The sequence below is a fragment of the Dipodomys spectabilis genome, unplaced genomic scaffold (genome assembly GCF_019054845.1).
Source record: "Dipodomys spectabilis isolate Male_0828 unplaced genomic scaffold, ASM1905484v1 ptg000156l, whole genome shotgun sequence".
In the NCBI taxonomy this organism is placed as follows: Eukaryota; Metazoa; Chordata; class Mammalia; order Rodentia; family Heteromyidae; genus Dipodomys; species Dipodomys spectabilis.
This window is the reverse complement of record NW_024870833.1, coordinates 1133544-1153698: the sequence shown is the minus strand read 5'-3', so window position 1 is coordinate 1153698 and position 20155 is coordinate 1133544. Positions and strand designations below refer to the sequence as shown.

Sequence of the window (20155 nt, the reverse complement as noted above, 5' to 3'; positions counted from 1 at the left end):
ATGTGTGTGTGTGTGGATAGGGGAAGGAGCGTAAGCTCTAGTCCTGGGGCTTGAACTCAGAGCTTGCATACTGTTCCTGAGCTCTATTGCTCAAGGCTAGTATTATACAACTTTAGCTATAACTCTGCTTCTAGCTTTTTGGTGGTTAATTGAAGATAAGTCTCAGAGACTTTCCTGCTCTGGTTGGGCTTTGAACTGTTTCTCTTCAGTTCTCAGTCTCCTGAGTAGCTAGGATTTTAGGCATAAGCCATCAGCATCTGGTCCAAGTGATTATTTAGTGCTATTATTTAGCTTAGTTAATGTAAGTTTGTATAAGGTCTAATATTAGTGTCAAGATTAACTATTAAATATTGAAAATTTCAGGTACCAACCATGACAGGAAGACAATAGGAGCCAACTCTTTTGGTTATTTGATCTTAAGTAATTTAGTGTTTTGGTTATGGTTGAAGAATAACAATTATAATGTTTAAACATGTACTATTTTTGTATTAGAGGAGAATTAAAAAATATATTGGCTGTGTGACTCTATGGAAATACAAAAACTTACCATTTAGAATTGGCTTCTAGATAATGTTGTATACATACACACACACACACACATCGTACACACATATGTAGAAACTAATAAAAGTTTTTACTCCTGCAGCTGGATGCGAAATAACATTCTTAGGAAAACTAAGATGTCATTAATACAAGCCTCAATATTATTTTATTTATGAAATAAATTAAACATTCACACTCCCTAATGAGATCTGACTTCTCTGGGCATAGTCCTCAACCATAGTATCAATAGATGAGTGTATGAGGTTTTAGATCCTTTAATGCTATGAGTATATTCGTTTTATTCTATCGTCTTTTATTACCTAAGACTCTTGAGTAATAGTATTTATAATTATTATCAGCTACAAACAAAGCTTCTGGATTAAATCCTCAGTAAACAGGATTGCATATTAAAGGATCAGTTTTTGATATGGTTGTTTGCAAATAGTAATAAGGGTGATATTCTTTAGAGAAAATTTTATTACCTAATTAAATACTTTTAGAGTAGAATAATGTCAGATGAATTCATTAGCTAAACATTTTGATAATCCATGCTCTCCTAAATGTCCCTTGACCAAAAGAGTAGCTGTACAACTCTGATTTAATGCAATCACAATGGTAACCAATTCCAGTTACTTCTTTTATCACAGTCCAACAAAGGAACACAAAGAAGGCCAAATTAAAATTAGTTCAATAAAAAAGGAGCCCTTTTTCAACTGTTCTAAAGACATCTCATCATTAAGCAAAGTTCAGTCAGTGATTATCTTATTTATGAAAGTAAAAGCAGAAGGAAGTTCCTCTTATTAAATGAATGGCTTTATGCTTTGGATGTAGAAGGCATCACAAAACAATCAAAAAGGAAAGTATGTTGAATGTCATCAACTCATTTTCTCCCACCTACTGTTTTAAATCATTTTCTTGGTTCCAATGTATACTATACTTATATAACTTGTTTATGAAGAACCAAATTAATAGTCTTTGCAATTGTTTTCGTTGGAATTTGGAGAGCTGACAAATGAATTAGTAGAAAATGGCAATTCTACATGAATTAGCTTTTAAGTCTCCCTAAGAGGCTGATGCAGAACTTAATAAGAGACTTATTAGGAGAAGTAGGACAACTTAATTCAGATTGATTATAGACTTTGGTGAAGACAGCTGGGGTTCAAATGAAACTGAAAAAGAACTTATATGCACTTCAAAGTATGCTAAGCAGATGTCTGAAACAATTACTCCACTCAGCCTTTTCAGAAGTTTCAAAGACAGGATGGGAATAGGATGGTAACTGAAGGTTCTATTTGCTTGAGTTGAGGTAGAGGTTTTTAAAGCACATACACACAGTGCCATCTAAAATCAGATGCTCTGGATAAAGAAAGTGGTTTGACATTGCTGTCATAAGTAATTTGCTTTTAGCTTATAAACAAAGCAGGAAATGAGAGGGAATACATAGGAACTGGGTAATAAACTCTCCTAGCAACACTAACTTATGATTAATTTCACACTGAACAAATAATTTGGACAGGGTTTTTAAGGTAAGTAATTCCTACTTTAGTTCCCAAGCTCTATTAAAGCCAACAATGACAACTCTAATAAAAATAAATAATATACTTTTAAAGTATATAGTGAGGCTTTACTATAATGACTTTTATAGATGTCTTCCCAGATATTAAAGGACAAATCAAATGCTTTTAAACAACTCCATTGAATGCTCTCAAAAGTAGATAAAACCATGGGTACTCCATATGATAAGCATTAGCCATATTTAATCCACATTTATGATGGGTTACATTTTTGTTTGTTTCTTCTTGATCAAAGGTTTAATACATGTGGCATTTTTATACCAAAACAAGAGCAAAAACAAGAAAAGCCTCCTTGCAGTAATGTATTTGCTTGCAGCTCATAATAATGGACAATCTATTAGTCAACTTTCCTGTTATTACTACTAACAATTTATTCAACTCTTTATAAAGATCCTTTTTCTTTTTTGCCAGTCCTGGGGCTTCAACTCAGGGCCTGGGCCCTGTCCCTGAGCTTCTTTTGTTCAAGGCTAGCTCTCTACCCACTGAGCCACATTGCTACTTTCAGCTTTTTCTGTTTATGTCATACTACGGAATCAAACCTGGGGTTGCATGCATGCTATGCAAGCACTCTACCACTAAGCCACATTCCCACCCCTTCTCTTTCTTTATTTGGAATTGGATAGCTCGTACATTTGAATCATTCTTAGGGTTGTCCTGTTTGTGTATGCTTTGTCTAACTCTGAAAGTAAGGATTATAAGCATTCTTTATAAAACTAATATATAAGAAAGGAAAGGATTTAAGATTGAATCACAAATATAACAGAATTAATCAAATAAGAATAGATTTTTTAGAGCCAGGCCTTAGGACAGAAAAGCAGTTAAAAAATAGTTTCATAAGTATGGTTGCAAGTTCCTTCGATTGCCAAAGTGAAAGTAAAATGGTAATATGGTATATATTACATTGCAGTTCACACTATTTACCCAGAGGAAACATACATGGCTTTTTCAAAGTCAAATTCTGAGAGCATTCCTTTGATAAATTTCTCAAATAGAGCAAGCTGCAAGGATTCAGTATGGCAGGCATTTTCCGGTTTTCTTCTAAATTTTTTGGATGTGAATGCTAGACATAAAAAAAAAAAAAAAACCAGTGGTATGGAGTCTTCATCAAAGTCTATGGTCTACTATATACACCATCAAATTAAACTCAATTACAGTGTCAAAATGTTGAATCAAAGTATTTCATTAAAAGGGCTTTATAGGAAAACTGAGAATGTTAATCTTTACAGTAAGAAATTGTAAGTTGAAGTCTGATAAAATGCATAAATAAACAGATGAGAAATATTTGCCTATTACAAGATGAATGTCTGTGACAGTTTAACTGTAGTATAGTAAAAAAAACCCCAAAACCTTTCAATTCACAGCTGGGGTTATTGCTCAGTGGTATAAAGGTGCTTAGCTTGGATGAGGTCCTGGGATCAATTCTTGGCATCAAACAAATAGTCAACAATTGAAATATTCCTGGCTCAAGAATGATGTACTAATTTCTGAATGGATAAACAATCATTGATGAGAACAGAAAAACAAGAAGTGATACACAATTTCATACAGGGATTATTGTTCCACTTGATCTTTGCCAAAAGGTCTACAGTGATTGGGGTTGTTCTCAAGGAAACAATGTCATATGCAATTTTCAAATTCAAAAGTCATGCTATTTTAGTGGTCCCAACTAACTACATGGAGGTTTAAAATGGGAGGATCACTTGAGCCCAGGGGTTCAAAGGTAGCCTTTGCAACATAGTGAGGGTCCATGTTTTTTTTTAAAATCTGGGCAGGGTGCTGGGAAGCTCATTCCTGTAATCCTAGCTACTCAGGAGGCTGAAATCTGAGGACTGCAGATCACAGCCGACTGGGCAGGAATGTCTCTTATCTCCAATAGAACACCAGAAAACCGGAAGTGGCATTGTGGCTCAAGAGGTAGAGCACTCACCTTGAGCTGAAAGGCTCAGGGACAGCACTTAGGCCCGTCTTTCAAGCCCCACAACAACAACAATTCTGTGTGACTAGTTGGATTCAGTCATCCCAAAGCATGTTAATGCATATATACCCACATACAAATCAAAGGAAGAGGAGAAAATAAGCTGTCCTATTTTATTAAAGACATATGTAAAGAATTCTATATATTTATAGACTTTTAGATTTATTTGCATACTTACAGATTTATGTAGAGTATGAGAGTGATTCTGATTTCTCATTACAAAGAAAACAGAATGTTTGTGTAGGCAAATAAGCACTGATGCTATTTTCAGTAAGCTGAGAAATCATAATTCTGTCCTTAAAATATTTGATAAGCAATATAAATTATGAATTTTAAAAGGAAAGTGGCATTTAAATTTTAAATTTTATTCCAGTGGTTATTCCTGTGGAAGCTATATTTGGAAAGCTGAGACTCTCTTAGTGAGCTAAATAGTCAATATTAACATATGTTTCTTTTTCTTGATTTACGGTATTTACCATCCTGAAGATGATCAGCTAGCCCAGGGATACAGTTGTTGTTGCTTTATCCATTTTCTAAATCCAAAAGGCAATTTACTAATAAAATCACATAATCCTAAATCCCAAAGAAATACATATTCTGAAGTCATTTGAATAATAATTTTTTAACACAAAAGTTCAGAATGGAAAGAGTTATGAGAGAGACACTAGGGGTGATTATAGGACCTTGGCATATAAAATATTCTTCCTAGCTGCCTAGTTCTAAGTTGAGAGCATATAGCTCCAAGGACTTCAATTACTAACTACGAAAAATGGAAATAGCTGGGCACCAGTAGCTCATGCCTGTAATCCTGGATACTCCAGAGGCTGGGATTCATAGGATGGTAGATTGAAGCTAGTCTAGGCAGAAAATTCTGCAAGATTCCAGCTTCAAAATAACCAGCAAAAAGAGGGATGGATGGATGGCTTGAGTGGAGAGCACCGGCTGAGTAAGTGCCAGGCCCTGAGTTTAATTCCCAGAATCACCCTCTTGGAAAAAAAAGAGAGACAAAATAATGGTTTTAATGATATTTGTCTTGTTTAACATGAATTTAGTTAATACATTTAATTTACTGATCTAGACTACTATCACCAAACCTTCAGTATTTCAGATTTGTTGTCAGATGCAAAGGAGAAAATTCCTTTATTTCATTTTCAGTACAAAATTAAAAAAGAGGCAGCAGCCATTAGAAAATGGCAGCCTTGGCTCTGTGCTACCCCATGGCCGTGGGCCTCAACAAGGGACACAAAGTGACCAAGAATGTGAGCAAGCTGAGGCACAGCCACAGTAGCAGGCTCCTCATCATGCTAGCACATTAAGTTTGTGTGGGACATGATCTTCAAAGTGTGCAGCTTTGTCCCATGGAACTGCTTAAGGTGTCCAAGGACAAATGGGCCCTGAAATTCATCAAGAAAAGGGTAGGGATGCACATCCCCACCAAGAGGAAGAGCTGAGCAGTGGGCCACTGCCAAGAAAGAATGAGACTCCAACCAGTACAACTATATATGGAACCGACCCAGATGCCCCTCAGTAGATGAATGGATGAAGACAATGTGATGTATATATATGTGTGTGCATATATATATGTATATGTATATATATACTGGATTTCTTTGCTTCCATCAGAAAGAATTTTTTAGGAAATGGAAAGACTTGGAAAAAATTATATTAAGTGAAGTAAGCTAGGTCCAAAGAAACATAGGTCCCATGGTTTCCCTTATCTGCAATAACTAGTATATGTCTAGGATAAGCAGAAAAGGTCAAAAGCTATGTACATATGACCATATAAGCTGATACTAAGCGAAATGAACCCCAAGATAAGGACACAAGAGGTTTTATCTTTGTTGCTGTTGTTTTTAATGTACGTATGATGTACTGTGTGATGTTTTTGGTTCTTTTGTATGTTCTTCCCCCTGTTGTCACTGTATTTGACATTGGTGCCCTGCATCTTGTATATACATTTTTCTAATTTGGGGAGAGGAAGGGAAATAACAAAATGCTGAAATAAGGATACAGGTTGACCCATTCTAAGAATGAGATATACAAGATACTATGTTGAAAATGAACTTTACAACTTTTGTAGGGGAGGGAAGAGTTGTGGAGGGAAAAAAAACAAAAAAAGAAAGAATGAGACTCCAAATAAACCCCTTAAAAACAATTTAAAAAGAACTCTGGAAAAGGAAATAAACGTGAAAAATTCATATATCCCATAATTTAAAATGTATACCTAAAAAGCTGGTTTAGAAATGGAAGCAATTGTATTTACTATCATCAGTACATAAGTATTCTGGTTAAGAATCATGATTTATGTCTATAATAGATGTGTTGGCATATAAAGGCTCTTTTTGAAAGCTAAAATTAACGTTTACATGTTTTGCCATTATTGGGACCAGTATGAAGACCTTATCCAATCAAGATATATGAAATAAACTTCATTTCAAGATCAAGAACAGGGAAACTAAAAGTAGATTGGGTGGAGGTCAGAGCTGATATTTGAACTGTTCCACTTTACTTTTAATTACTTCATCATGCTATATACACTCTCCATTTATATTGAGTGCTTTCCAAACATTCCTATTATAACAGATTGACTACAAAATTGTCCTTTAAGCCTGCTGGAGAGCCTGTATATTCAACAACTTGATTGATTTATTAACTAGTTTACTTTTAATCAAGACATTGTTTATCCTAACCTCATTTTTTTTTCAGTTTTAGAGAAGACAAAGTATGTCTTCCTTGATAGACGCAAATGGCTCATACCTGTAATTCTAGTTACTCAGGAAACTGAGATATGAGGAACGCAGTTCAAAGTCAGCTGGGGCAGGAAAGTCCATGAGACTCAACTCCAATTAATCACTTAGAAACCAGAAGTGGAGCTGTGGCTCAAGTGGTGGAATACTAGCCTTGACCAAAAAAGTGAAGGGACAACACCCAGTCTCTGAGTTCAAGCCCCATGACTGGCAAAAATATCAGAACCTATACTTACAAATGAAATTAGCATAATGTTAAACACATCCAAGCTGAACTATTTTAAGACATATACTAATTTTCAGGCCAACAGAAATGTTAACTATTGCTTTAAGTTTGGGCATGAGGCATAGAATGTTGTAATGCAGAGCAATTTAGAAGTAATAAAGGTAAACTTTAACCTTTCCTTTTTAAATATTCACCAACTATTTTAAATATACACATACCATTTTGAATATTCACATATCATTTTAATGAAGAGCTATTCAATTCAATGTAAGGTTGTAGGACTTGTGAAGGAAAAGCTCAAGTGTACATATCTAGTATACTATATAGTGCTTCATAAACTTCTTTTTTTTTTTTTTTTCTTTCCAGTACTGGGGCTTGAACTCTGGGCCTCATACTCTTAATCAACCACATAGCTCACGGTTGTGCTCTACCACTTGAGCCATAACATAACTCCAGTCTGGAATTGTGTTGGTTAATTGGAGATAAGCTTCTCATAGACTTGTCTGCCCAGCCTGGCTTCAACTTTGATCCTCTAGTCTCAATTTTATGGGAAACTAGGATTATAAATGTGAGGCACCAGCATTTAAAAAGCTTCTTAAATGTGATTCCTTATATTTTACTGGCATTAGGCTAGGAGCTGGGAATTTACAGATGTACATTATGCTCATTCGTTTCACAAACCTTACTGTCTTTGAGATAAGACCATTTTAAGTGGCTAGAATACATGGGAAATTTAAGTATGAAAAGCATGTTTGATGGTCCATGAAAGCATGAAACTGAGAGCAATTTCTTCTGCTTAGTGAAAGTTGGAGGGTGGTGGTGGACATTTAGGGAAGACTACAAAGATAATTAACATCTATGTTTAGGCCTTGAGGGCTGAGTAAGAGTTCACCAGGTAGATAAAGTGGTGATACGTGAGAAAATTTTATTTTATTTTTTTTGCATTTGAATTTTGACATTAGGTGAGTAAATAAACCTTTTTTAATATTGCTGACTTCAAAATGTTGTCCTTATATTCTTTTCTGGCAAATTATCTTTGTGCCACAAGAGAATTTTTACTTTGTATTCCAGATATATGTGATTTCCCCCTCATGTCTGCAATGAAGACAACGAAATTGTATTGCATATCCTGCTTTCCAAGGGAATGGCAGATTGATGGTCTAACTTCACAATACTATAAATTATCCACATAGGACAACTTAGCAAAAACGCCCAAATCCATACACATCAGCTAACTTAGTACAAATAAATTAATTTCCTAATAGCAGAATCAAAATGAAGTTTTAGACTTACAACAGTCTTTTTTTCAGGGGGGGGGGGGGGGCGGGGAGGGTCTGGCTTGTGGGTGTGCCAGTCCTGGGGCTTGAACTTAATTCCTAGGTACTGTCCGTGTGTGTGTGTGTGTGTGTGTGTGTATGTGTGTGTGTGTGTGTGTGTGTGTGTATGTGTGTGTGTGTGTGTGTGTGTGTGTGTGTGTGTGTGTGTGTGTGTGTGTGTGATTTAATTTCTTCTTTTTTCTTTTCTTTTTTCCCCCTCGAAAACTAGCACTCTATCACTTGGGCTACACCTCCACTATCTCCACTTCTGTCTTTTTGTGGGTAAGTGGATATAAGAGTCTCACAGACTTTCCTGCCTGGGCTGGCTTTGAACTGTGATGCTCAGATCTCAGCCCTCTGAGTAGCTAGGATTACAGGTGCGAGCCATTCACATCTGGCTATAACTTTTAAAATATTTCACTCTATGTCATTGAAGATAAACAAATGATTATACCACTATCTTCTCTTGGGGAACCCCTCATGTGAATTGGTGAAAGATGTGTTGATTTTGGCCCCATTCTCAATTTTGTGGGATAAAAACACTGCACTCAAGTTTAGACAACAACCTTTTGGGGTTTGCCAAAGGGATTTGGAGCAAATCAGTGGACTGTACCTTGACTTTTTCAAGGTGATCTTGGAGAGAGTCAATGAGGAGGTCTCCTACAGGCTGCCAGGATCCCTTGATCACCTCAGCTTGCCGTAGTTTGAGGTCCAGCTCATCTGTAGCCTCCTGAAGTTCCTGCAGTCGTTCGAGAGCCTCGTCTATTTTTCTCTGCCATTCAACAGAGTGCAGGTTCAATTTTTCCCACTCAGTGTTGACCTCCTCAGCTTGTTTTCGTAGAAGCCGAGTGACATTCTGGGCTCTCTCCTCAGGAGGCAGCTCTATATTGGCAATATGACAAGGTTTTAGGTCACATTCATGTTTGTTTGTTTGTTTTTAAACATTGTTGAAAAGGTCAGACTGGAAGAAAGAGAGTACAGATTAACAAGAGGCCGACCTACTGATTAATGGGTCTTTTAGACTTTGGCATAAATTTGGATACAGTTCTGAATATTTAAAGTCCATCTTCTTCAGTGAACCTGTTATGCCCGCTACCAATCAGATAATCCAAGACTCATTTGAGCTATTGAGGAGAAAAACCTCTAATTTACTTCATTCAGGTTCTTAAATGGAAAATTACCTTGTAGTGTTTGTAACAATAGAATTTTCCTTCTTACAGATAAACTCCTCTCTTTATTATTTTCTAAATGGTCTGATAACGGATTGCTAATCTCTTTTAATGCTCATATATGAATGTGCAAATAGATATACACTTGGTGGTTTATGATTTGTTATTCTTTCCCAATGTCTATGTTTAATTTGAATTGATTCTGCTTAACGTAGAAAATATGAGAGCTTTCCAGACTTTGGCAGCCAGAATGGATGGGCTGTTCTGTCACCACTGATCCTTCTATCAATATGTTATTACAGTTCCACATTCAATTACCTCTGGGCTCCTGGTAAAGTTTCTCTAGTCCTTCCAAAGGCTGCTCTGTCAGAAAGATTCGTACGGTCTCCAGAGTACTCATGATTACAGGTTCTTTAGTTTTCAATTCCCTCTTGAAGGCCTGTGAAATGAGATGAAAAGAAATGCTTATTTGGCTTATGGCACTCTTCTCAAAATTAATCCTGGGTGCTCACAACTTGTTTATGAAACTCTCAGGTCAATTTCTATCTCATTATTTATAAACTGACAGTAATAAAACAATAAAGAAGGCTAGACTAGGTCTTTCTGCTAATGAGGAATGACTGTTTGTAAAGCCATTGGAGAGAGAAAGGGGATTTGAAGATAGGTGATGCCCTCTCATTAAGATAGGAAGACTTTTGTTTGTTTGACCTGAAAGTGAAACTTGAAATCTAGAACTAAAGTTACAAGCTAGGTATAGATTGTAAAGCCCTAGCATGGCTAATAAAGTTTTAAACGCACAAAAGTAGTGGACATCTAAAACTTAATACTAAAAAAAACATAATGTAAACAAAATAAAGGAACTTAGGCTCTATTGAAATCGACAATCCACTTTGTAATCGCCAGTTAGTTTTGTCAAAATGTGTAAAAGTGAATAATGTATTAGAAGCAAGCTAAGTAAAAAGTGTTAATACTTTTGAAAAATAGCCATTCTATTATACATTGTGATTCTCGGAGAAGAGCAGAAATGTTTTAAACTATTATGGGTACGGGAATTTAGAGAACCCATTACTATGAACAAATAGATATAGAATAATAGGAACATTTAGGTGAATTGATCATTTTAATCTCTAACTTGTAACCTTATTTGATATAGAAAATTAAGAGTAAACAAAATGTATAGTCTTTGTCTCCAAGAAGCTACTGGACCATAGTTGTAATTACTCAAGATGATCGAGTCTAGGGCAGCACAGGCATAAATGTGAAAACTTAGTTTTTTTTTTTAAAAAAGAACTAAAAGAACACAGACTAGGGGTGTAGATCAAGTGTAAGAGTGTCTGTTTAGCAAACAGGAGATCTTGAGTTCAAATCTTAATATGATTAAATGAAAGAAATTACTGGACCAAAACAAAAAAAGAAAATATAGTTTTGAGGTACAGCTCAGAGGTAGAGCACTTGCCTGGCATGTGTGAGGCCCTGGGGGAAAATACCAGTACTGAAAAAACAAAACAAAATTTTAAAAAAACAACATAAAGGGGAAATGTTTGAAGCAGACTGACAACTGTAAATTCATATATAATGAAGTACTAAGGCAGCGGGGCATGTTGTGAAGGCAAGAGGAACAGATGCTCTGAAAGCATTAAAGATAGTTATTGATCCAGAGTCTGTGATCTTAAAAGTAAACATGTGAATAAAAATTAAATACTATATAAGTGATAGTATATAAACAATAATTATAGCTCTGATCTAGAGCTTAAGTATGCTTTCAATGGTCTTACTTTTAGGGCATTATTATTTTTAGCACATTATTGTTGCACATTGATACTTTGTGAAATGATTCATCTTCCATAGTTATTTACAATTCAGTAGAGAAAGACAAGGTGTTTGATCTAGTATAATGGAGTTCTCTAGGGGGAATATGAGAACTCAGCCTGCAGAAGGGCGAGTGATTTCTATATTGTGGGATATTCTTTGTTTGTTTGTTTGTTTTGGTTGGTCATAGGCCTGAACTCTGGGCCTGGGTGCCATCCCTGAGCTCTTCAGCCCAAGCCACAGCACCACTTCCGGCTTTTTCTGCTTCTGTGGTGCTGAGGAATCGAACCCAGGGCCTCATGTATGCAAGGCAAGCATTCTACCACTGAGCCACCTTCCCAGCCCATATTGTGGGATATTCTTATGTCCTTGAAATCATACAGGGCCGGTGGACTATTTATTTTGCTTACACAGTATGCTGATTTGATCTCTAATATTTCATTTGACATCTGCATAAATATGTAAATATATATGTGTGCACTTGTGCATCTGTATTCGTATATACTTGTATTCCTGTATTTTTTCATGTACTTAATGTTACCAACTTCAAGGAAATAATCATTTTGCCTAGTCTTTCCATTTGGACAAGAGGCAAATGATATGGACAAAAATGATAACTGATAACAGTATTGAACTTCTGTGTACTAGTAGTTATATGAAAGACTGGAAATATAAGGTTGAATGCAAAGTTGCCTCTTTTATATACAATGGAGGAGTCAAATATATAAATCATTACAGTAGATTGTAGAAAGTAGTAATGGTGCACACAAACTGGGAAAGACTTCTGAAAGAAGATGGTTATCACACAGAGTTCTAAAGCACCAATATGAGTTAGTCAGGGAACAATGGGTTAGAGGACACTGCAAGAAGAAAATGCAAGTCTAGGACTTGGATATAGCACCATATTGCATGTATCTATAATCAGTATCTTTAAGCAGGCTCATATTTCTAGAACATAAAGAACAACGAGGGAACATATGCAGAGATGAAGCAAGACACTATCATTATCTGGAAATTTATTAGAGCTTTAAAGTAGAATTTGAGACAAGATGTATGAAATACAGCCCATCTATGGGCAGCTAAAAAGTTCGAAGCATTTCTTTTTGGTAATCAGGAACCTTTGAATGGATTTAACCAGTGGAGTAGCACAGGCATGTATGGGTTTTAAACACAGATCATTAGTATTCATAGGTGTATGGTTCCACGGAGACTGCTGCTGAAAAGCCAGGGATGCTCAGGATGCACCGAGTTCACTATTGTACTGTGGATGCTTGACTCACTTTTCCCATAACACTACCCAACATCTGCTCAGGACATTCAACAAATCCCACATCTTCACTTTATCATGTAAATGAACAGATTCAACTTTTTAAGGAGTCACATTTTCACCAAATTAAGACCAGGAAAATACTCAACCTCCACACAAAGACTTAAACACACCTGATAATAAGGCAGGGCCGATAGAAAGTTTCTCTGCATCAAATTAACTGCATAAAGCATAGGTGAGAGTTAAAGAAATTTGTTTTTGCAATCTCTTCTTTAAGATTTATTTATTTATTTATTTCATTGTGCTAGTCCTTGGACTTGAACTTAGAGTCTGGGTACTGTCCCTGAACCTTTCAGCTCAAGGCTGACACTCTTAATACTTGAGCCACAGTTCTACTTCGGGCTTATTTTTTGATGGCTAATTGGAGATAGTTTCACAGACTTCCTGCTTGGGCTGGTTTCAAAGGAGATTCTCAGATCTCAACCTCCTGAGTAGCTAGAATTACAGGTGTGAATCACTGGTGCCCAGCAGAATTTTATATTTTTTAAAAAATATTTTATTATCTCTAAGTAGTTATACAAAAGAGTTCTCATTTAACAATGCAGTTTATGAATACAATGAGTGTTGATCAATCTTACCCCTTCTATCATTTTCAACCATCCTTCTGAAATCACTTCTTCCTTCACTTGCTTAATTTTGCAGGAAATACATAGAATTTGTTACTTGATGACATTTGCTTATACTTGACTGAAACCATATGTAATAAATTCACAAAGTAGACTTACTGTAGATTTCCCCTCTCACTTTACCCATGGTTTCCCTTCCCACTGTTTACTTATAGTAAACCATGATCTGAAAATAATAACTGGATAATTATAGATATAAGCAATTCATAAAATTTAAATTGTGAATTGTTCAGAATAGCATAATGAAACAGTATTCAGCTCTACTCACTCCTATCTGGAATGTCTCCAGTACATCTGTGTCATATATTCTTCTTAGTAACTTAGGAACTCTCTTGATTTGCAGATGGACTGCTACATTATTACTGTGCTTTGGTTCAAATAATCCTTATTTAATAATAGCCCCAAAGAGCAAGAGTGGCAATGCTAACAATTTGTACAAACCAAAGACAATTCATAGTGGATAGGTGGATAGGTCGATAGGTGAAAATTCTCAACTTTAGAAAAAAATTTAAAAAGCTGAGGTGGCTAAAATGATAATTGTTCATCTCTTTCAGTGTGTAATTTATAACAAACTATATTATAAGTATGTATGTATAGGAAAAATATAGTATGTAAAGTGATAGTTGCTATTTGCAGGTTCATGCACTTGAGGGTCTTAGAATATATTTTGCATGGATAAAGTGGGACTATTGTAGACAGCATCTGAAAAAGGTAGAATTGGAATTCTACTTATAATTGGAGGCATACACACAATCTAATGAAAGATTATGAGGCTCTGACCCAGAGCCACACTACCAAGAAGAAAAGATAGGAATAAATTAGTGAAATGCTTAGAAGTTTGAGACATGAGGATTTGGTGACTGAACAGATGCTGGGGTTAAGAGAAAGGAAGGAATTAAGAAACAAGGAGGACTCAATATTTAGACTGAGTAGACCAGTGAGTGCTAGGTACAATGAAATAAAATGTGAAGAAATAAATTTCTCTGGGTTTCTCAGTGCATCTATAAAAGCTCTAGCCTGCTGAGAACATTCTCACACTATGCAAATTAGACCTGTAGCCATTTGTCCAGTTAATTTCTCAAATTTCTGTGATCCAAGAGAAGTAGTTAAGCCAAGTAGTTAAGGCCCAGAATAGGCTCATAGGTTAAGCTCCAAGTTGTCAGAACGACTGGAGTTGCTATCTTTCTAGGTAATTACACTTAAAAAATATGAAGCTGAGACCTTGGGGATATTGCTTGGTTGTAAAACCCAACACACAGCAGGCAGCTAACTGGCTCCTCAAGAAGTTAAGAGTTAGACTCAGGCCCATTATGTTTCCAAGGAGAATCTTTCAATGGTTGATGATAGCTGTTTCTTTTTCCTTTATATATAGAGAAAAAAATTCCTAGTCTCTTGCCTATGAAGTACCCAGTAGCTACTCAGGCAGGAAAATTTTCATCAGTCTTTAACATGTCATCCTAGGAGTATCTTTGGGCAAAGTAAATGGGGGAGGGAACAATATTTTCTGTAACTAAAAGAAATCTTTCTCGGGATGATCCAGAAGAGCTCATATGTGTATATACAGTATGAAGTTAATAAAGAACAGTATTAACACCCAACACTATTTTCATGGTTTCTGGCCTTACATTGAAGTCTTTGATCCACTTGGAATTCATGCTGGTGCAGGGTGATATATAAGGATCTAACTTCAGTTTTCTGCACATGCACAGTCAATTTTGTCAGCATCATTAATTGAAGAGGCTGTCTTTCCTCCACCCTGGGTTTTTGGCTCCCTTATCAAGTATTAGGTGGCTATATGCCTGCTGGTTCATTTCTGGGTCTCTTAATTCTGTTCCATAGGTTTTCAGACCTATTCTTGTGCCAGTACCATTTTGTTCATATTACAATAGCTTTGTAATACAGTTTGAAGTTTGGTATTGATATTCTCCAACACTGTTCTTCCTGCTAATGATTGTTTTTGCTATTTGGGTTCTATTAGTATTCCATATGAAATTTTGGATTGCTTTCTGTATTTCTTTGAAGAACGTGGGGGTTTTGATAGGTATTGCATAAATTTGTAAATTGCTTTAAGCAGTAATGCAATTTTCACAATGTTAAATCCTTCTAATCCAGGAGGAGGGAAGGTTATTCCATTTCCTCAAATCTGCATCAATTTCTTTTTGCAGATCCAAAAAATTTTTCACAACAGAGGTCTTTTACATCTTTCCCTCAATGTAAGGTTGGATATCATGAAAATATTACAGAAAGGAATAGGGGACACACTAGGGCTCTTAGGCATGGGTTGGAACCTCTTAAGTAAAGATCCAGAATCACAACAAATTAAAGAAAGACTGGATAAATGGGATTGCATTAAACTGAAGAGTTTCTGCATGGCAAAGGACATAGCTAACACAATAAATAGAAAGCCCACAGGATGGAAGAATAGTTTTTTTACCAGCTGTGTATCAGAAAAGGGCCACCTATCTTAAATATACTTAGAACTCAAAATATTAAATTCCCCTAAAATAAACGCTCAAAGAATTAACCTAATTAATAAATGGGCTAAAGACTTAAAGAGAGACTTATCAGAAGAAGTAAGAATGGTCAATAGACACATGAAAAAATGTTCAACATCAGCTGGGCACTGGTGGATCACTCCTGTAATCCTAGTTACTCAGGAGGCTGAGATCTGAGGATCCCAGTTCAAAGCCAACCAGGGCAGGAAAGTCCATCAGACTCTTACCTCCAATCAACCACCAGAAAACTGGCAGTGGCACTGAGGCTCAGGTGGTAGAGCACTTGCTTTGAGCTGAAGAGCTCAGGGACAACACCAGGCCCAGATTTCAAAAATAATGTTCAACATCTCTGGTCATAAAATAAATGCAAATCAAAACAATATTGTGATTCCATCTCACCCCAGTTAGAATGTCCATTATGAAGAAAGGTAACAATAACAAATTCTGGTGGGGATATGGCCAAAGGGAATTCTACTATACTGTTGGGAATGAGAACTTGTTCTACTCTCTGGAAAGCAGTATGGAAGTTTCTCAAAAAACTAAACAGAGAGCTTCCCTATGAGCCAGCAATAACACTCCTGGACATTTATCCATTAGTACACAAATAAGGTCACACTAAAGCTAACAGCACAACAATGTTCACTGCAGCACTGTTTATAGCCAAGATATGGAATTAACCCAGGTGCCCCTCAGTGGACTAACGGATCAAGAAAATGTGGTATTCATACATAATGGAATTCCGTCAGAAAGAATGATATTGTACTATTCATAAGAAAAAGGAAAAATGTGGGGAAATTATGTTAAGCTAAGTAAGCCAGAAGGAAATGTGGGTTGCAGGGTTTCTTTCACTTGTGGAAACTAGAATGTGCCTACCAATCTACAAGTAAACACACTGGATGATAAAACTAACAAACACGGGAACACGATAAACTATACAGGTTTCTAGATATTCACACAGTGAGACCAAAGGAGTGGATCACAAAGGGTCAAAGGCTATGTGTATATGTTTGTGTAAAATAATATTTATTGAAATGAACTCCAAGAAATAGAAACAAGAGATTTTTCTTGTTCTTGTTGCTGTTATTTTCTTCTTTTCCTTTAGTCTTGTTTGTTAATTTGTCTTTGGGAAGGTAAGGGGGCACCAAAAAGGTGTGACAAAGGATGAATAAATACAGTAGTGGTACTCACTAGACACTATGTTGAAAATTAATTGTACAACTTGTGGGTGAGGATGGGGAGGAAAAACTGGGACAGAGTGAGGGAAGGGGTGACATTGTCCAAAAAGAAATATACTCATTTCCTGACTTAGGTAACTGTAACCCCTCTGTATATCACCTGTATATAATAACAATAAAATATATTTTAGAAAACCCAACACTAAATAGCAGGGAAGGTCTGTGTAAGGAACAGAGTAACGGGTTGTGATATACTCATCTGGGAGAGGTAACATTCTTTCCACAAGGAAATAATATAATAATGTTTGGGGAGAAGAAAAGGAGATTTAGGAGTCATTCTCTCATTTAGCTAATATACATTGACTGCCTACTTATCAACATTTACTGAGCAGAAAGTAAAACAGGATTTCACAAGAGACCTTAAAGGAATGGATAGGAAAGAGCTTGAGGGAAATGAAGAGTACAGACCATAGAAGAGAGAGGCAGAATTTCAAGAGGGAGAAGGTGACCAAGAGCATCCAACCAAGATATACAGACTGGCACTGCAGAGTGCTCATCAGAGTGGAGGACAGCAATTTCAGTGAATAGCAGTAGTGTCAGAAAGACTAATTCACGAAAGAGTCGGGGAAGAGTGACTAGCCACTTCCAGTGAAAATTATTTAATCAATCTTTGTTTGCTTTTGTTGTTGTTTTTTTCTGAGAAGAGAAAGAAAAAGGCAGGACAGGAAGACCGAGAGGATCAAAACACAAAGAGAAAGGATGTTTTTTTTTTTGACGATAAGAATGATTTGGATCTTGACTGAAAAATGGAAACTAGCAAAGGGTAACTAACCATCTTAATTTCCCCAGCACTGAGTTTTTCAAAGTGTGAAACTTTCCAATTTTTGTTGTTGTTTCTCTTGAGCAAGTTCTTGTTATGTAGTCAAAGCTAGCCTTGAAGTGGCAATCTTCCTGCTTCAGCCTCCCAACTACTAGGACTAAATATGGGACCAACACTCCTGGGAAACTTTCAATGTTAATACCAGGATAGTCCCAGGGAAACTGGACAGTCCCTGGAAAACTAAGATGGTTGGTCATGTAAGCAGGGAAAGACATGATAAAGACCTGAACAGAAGAAAGTGGAGATAATTGTTGGAACAGGGTCTGTACAATAAGAAATGGACCTTAAAGGACTTATCAAAGTGAAAAAATTGAAGACACTCTTTGAGAATGCAGTTCCATTGTTAAAATGAACAGTAAATAATTCAAAGCTGAGGCCCATCCATTGTGAGGCACTACTTGTTTGCCCCTCCAATTGTTGCCAAGGATTTAGTTCCACCACAGCTGCATAGTTCATTTCTTAAATATGAGTCACTGAAGATTAAAATGGGTCTGAAGAAAAGACAAAGGAATTTCTGTCATTACAAAGACATAAGCACCATTATTTTCACATCATTGCTTGAAATTACAAAAGTAGATGGAAGAGAGGGTAAAGTGAATCTTTGGAATTTAGAAAGATTTAGATTAAATACAAAAAAAAAGGATAAAAAAGAAATCAATAGCTCTAGAAAATATGAGAATAAAGAAAATGATAATGTTTCTTATTACATGGAAAGACTATAAATAGTATTATATCATTTTAAATACAGTTACATGGAAGGTTATTCTCCATTTAGTCACTTAAGAAATATTCTATAGGCACCAAATACTGTTCTAGAAAATAGTGTCATTCGTTTTTGTAGCATGGAGTTCAAGAAAGAAAAATACATGTATTTAAGAAGATTCTGTATTAAAATGATGAAAGTTCAAACATTTAATATGCAATAATTTACTGTAAACTGCCCATTGCAATAGAGTTGTTAAATTTTAAAATTCATTGAACAAAAATAAGAATGTTCAATATCAAGAACCTTGATTTTTTGATAATACATGACTTTCTAAAAGACTACTTGAAGGAAGATTTGGCAAATCTATACTCATATAACCATTGATTTACTTATAAATTATGGTTAATATTTAAATCAGACAAGTCAGTTCATTAATGTGTGGAGATGTTGACACCTTCTCCCATATGCATACTGAATGTATCTTTACAAAATTTAGTTGTCCCCTACATCTTGTGTATACATTTTTCTAATTTGGGGAGGGGAAGGGAAATAACAAAATGCTGAAATAAGGATACAATTTCACCCATTATAACAATGAGATGTACAAGACACTATGTTGAAAACAAACTTACAACTTTGTGGGGTGGGGGGGGTATGGGGAGGGGGAAGGAAAGGGATGGTAGGGGGTAACAATGCTCCATAGGAAATGTACTCATTACCTTACTCATGTAACTGTAACCACTCTGTACAGTATCTTTATAATAAAAATATATATTAAAATTTATTAAAAAATTAGATGTCAGTATCCAAATTTCTTTCCAAATTTCTTGAATATATTGTGAGATTTTTTTTTAGCTTTTATATCAACTTTATTCTCAGAGCCAACCTGTACAAGTTGCCAACTATTGTAGGAATCATATTACTGCTTATATGTATCAAAAACTCTTACTCAACAGTAAGTTCTGGGTTGCAAAAGAGCATTTACTGTTTGTACATGTCTGTAAGGCTTTATTACAAATTAAAGACATACACAAGTGCTACAAATAGATGACTTAAAAAAATCACATCTTTAGGGCTGGGTTGTGGCTCAAATTGTAAAGTGCCTGTGTAAGTCTCTGAGTTCAAACTCCAGTACTTCAATATAAAGCAAATTACAAAGCAAAACACAACAGCAACAATAACAACAACATATCCTCTTCCCCTTATACTCCTGTTTCCTTTTCTAAGATAGCTAGATTTAGGGTTCCAAAATAGTATTGTAGAAGAATTACGAGCAATTACTAAAAATTTATAGCATGAAAATAAAATAGCATTCTGTTGTGCAAAGGAGAACAAATTAGGCATACTAAATGGATGCCTTTAGTTTCCTCAGGTTTACAAAATACATTTCCTTAGAGCATGCTCCTACACTGTTTGACAGTGTCAAATTTCAAGGTCAAACCATTTATTCTAAAGGTTAAATGATTGGATTGAGAGTGTTTATATATCACAAGTACTGGTCAGCTGGGTGACTGATTGCTGACTAATGATTCATTCAAAGCTATTTATTTTGAACCTATTATGTGTAAGGTAAGGAAAACGTAGGAG

At 35.8% G+C, this 20155-nt stretch overlaps 1 protein-coding gene and 1 non-coding gene across 5 annotated transcripts in view; both read right to left on the bottom strand.

Moving 5' to 3' along the window:
- The window catches only part of Dmd (dystrophin), a 1242252-nt gene that overhangs the window by 336883 nt on the left and 885214 nt on the right, over window positions 1-20155 (bottom strand). For all 4 annotated transcript variants that reach the window (XM_042692421.1, XM_042692422.1, XM_042692423.1 and 1 more), the window contains 2 exons: window positions 9869-9989; window positions 8995-9263 (listed from right to left, as the gene is read on the bottom strand). In XM_042692421.1, the coding sequence (XP_042548355.1) occupies window positions 8995-9263; window positions 9869-9989 (390 nt within the window). The remainder of the gene's footprint in view (window positions 1-8994; window positions 9264-9868; window positions 9990-20155) is intronic.
- Window positions 19484-19607, bottom strand: LOC122118614. The gene has a single exon (XR_006149419.1). It is a non-coding gene; the product is annotated as a small nucleolar RNA SNORA40 (small nucleolar RNA).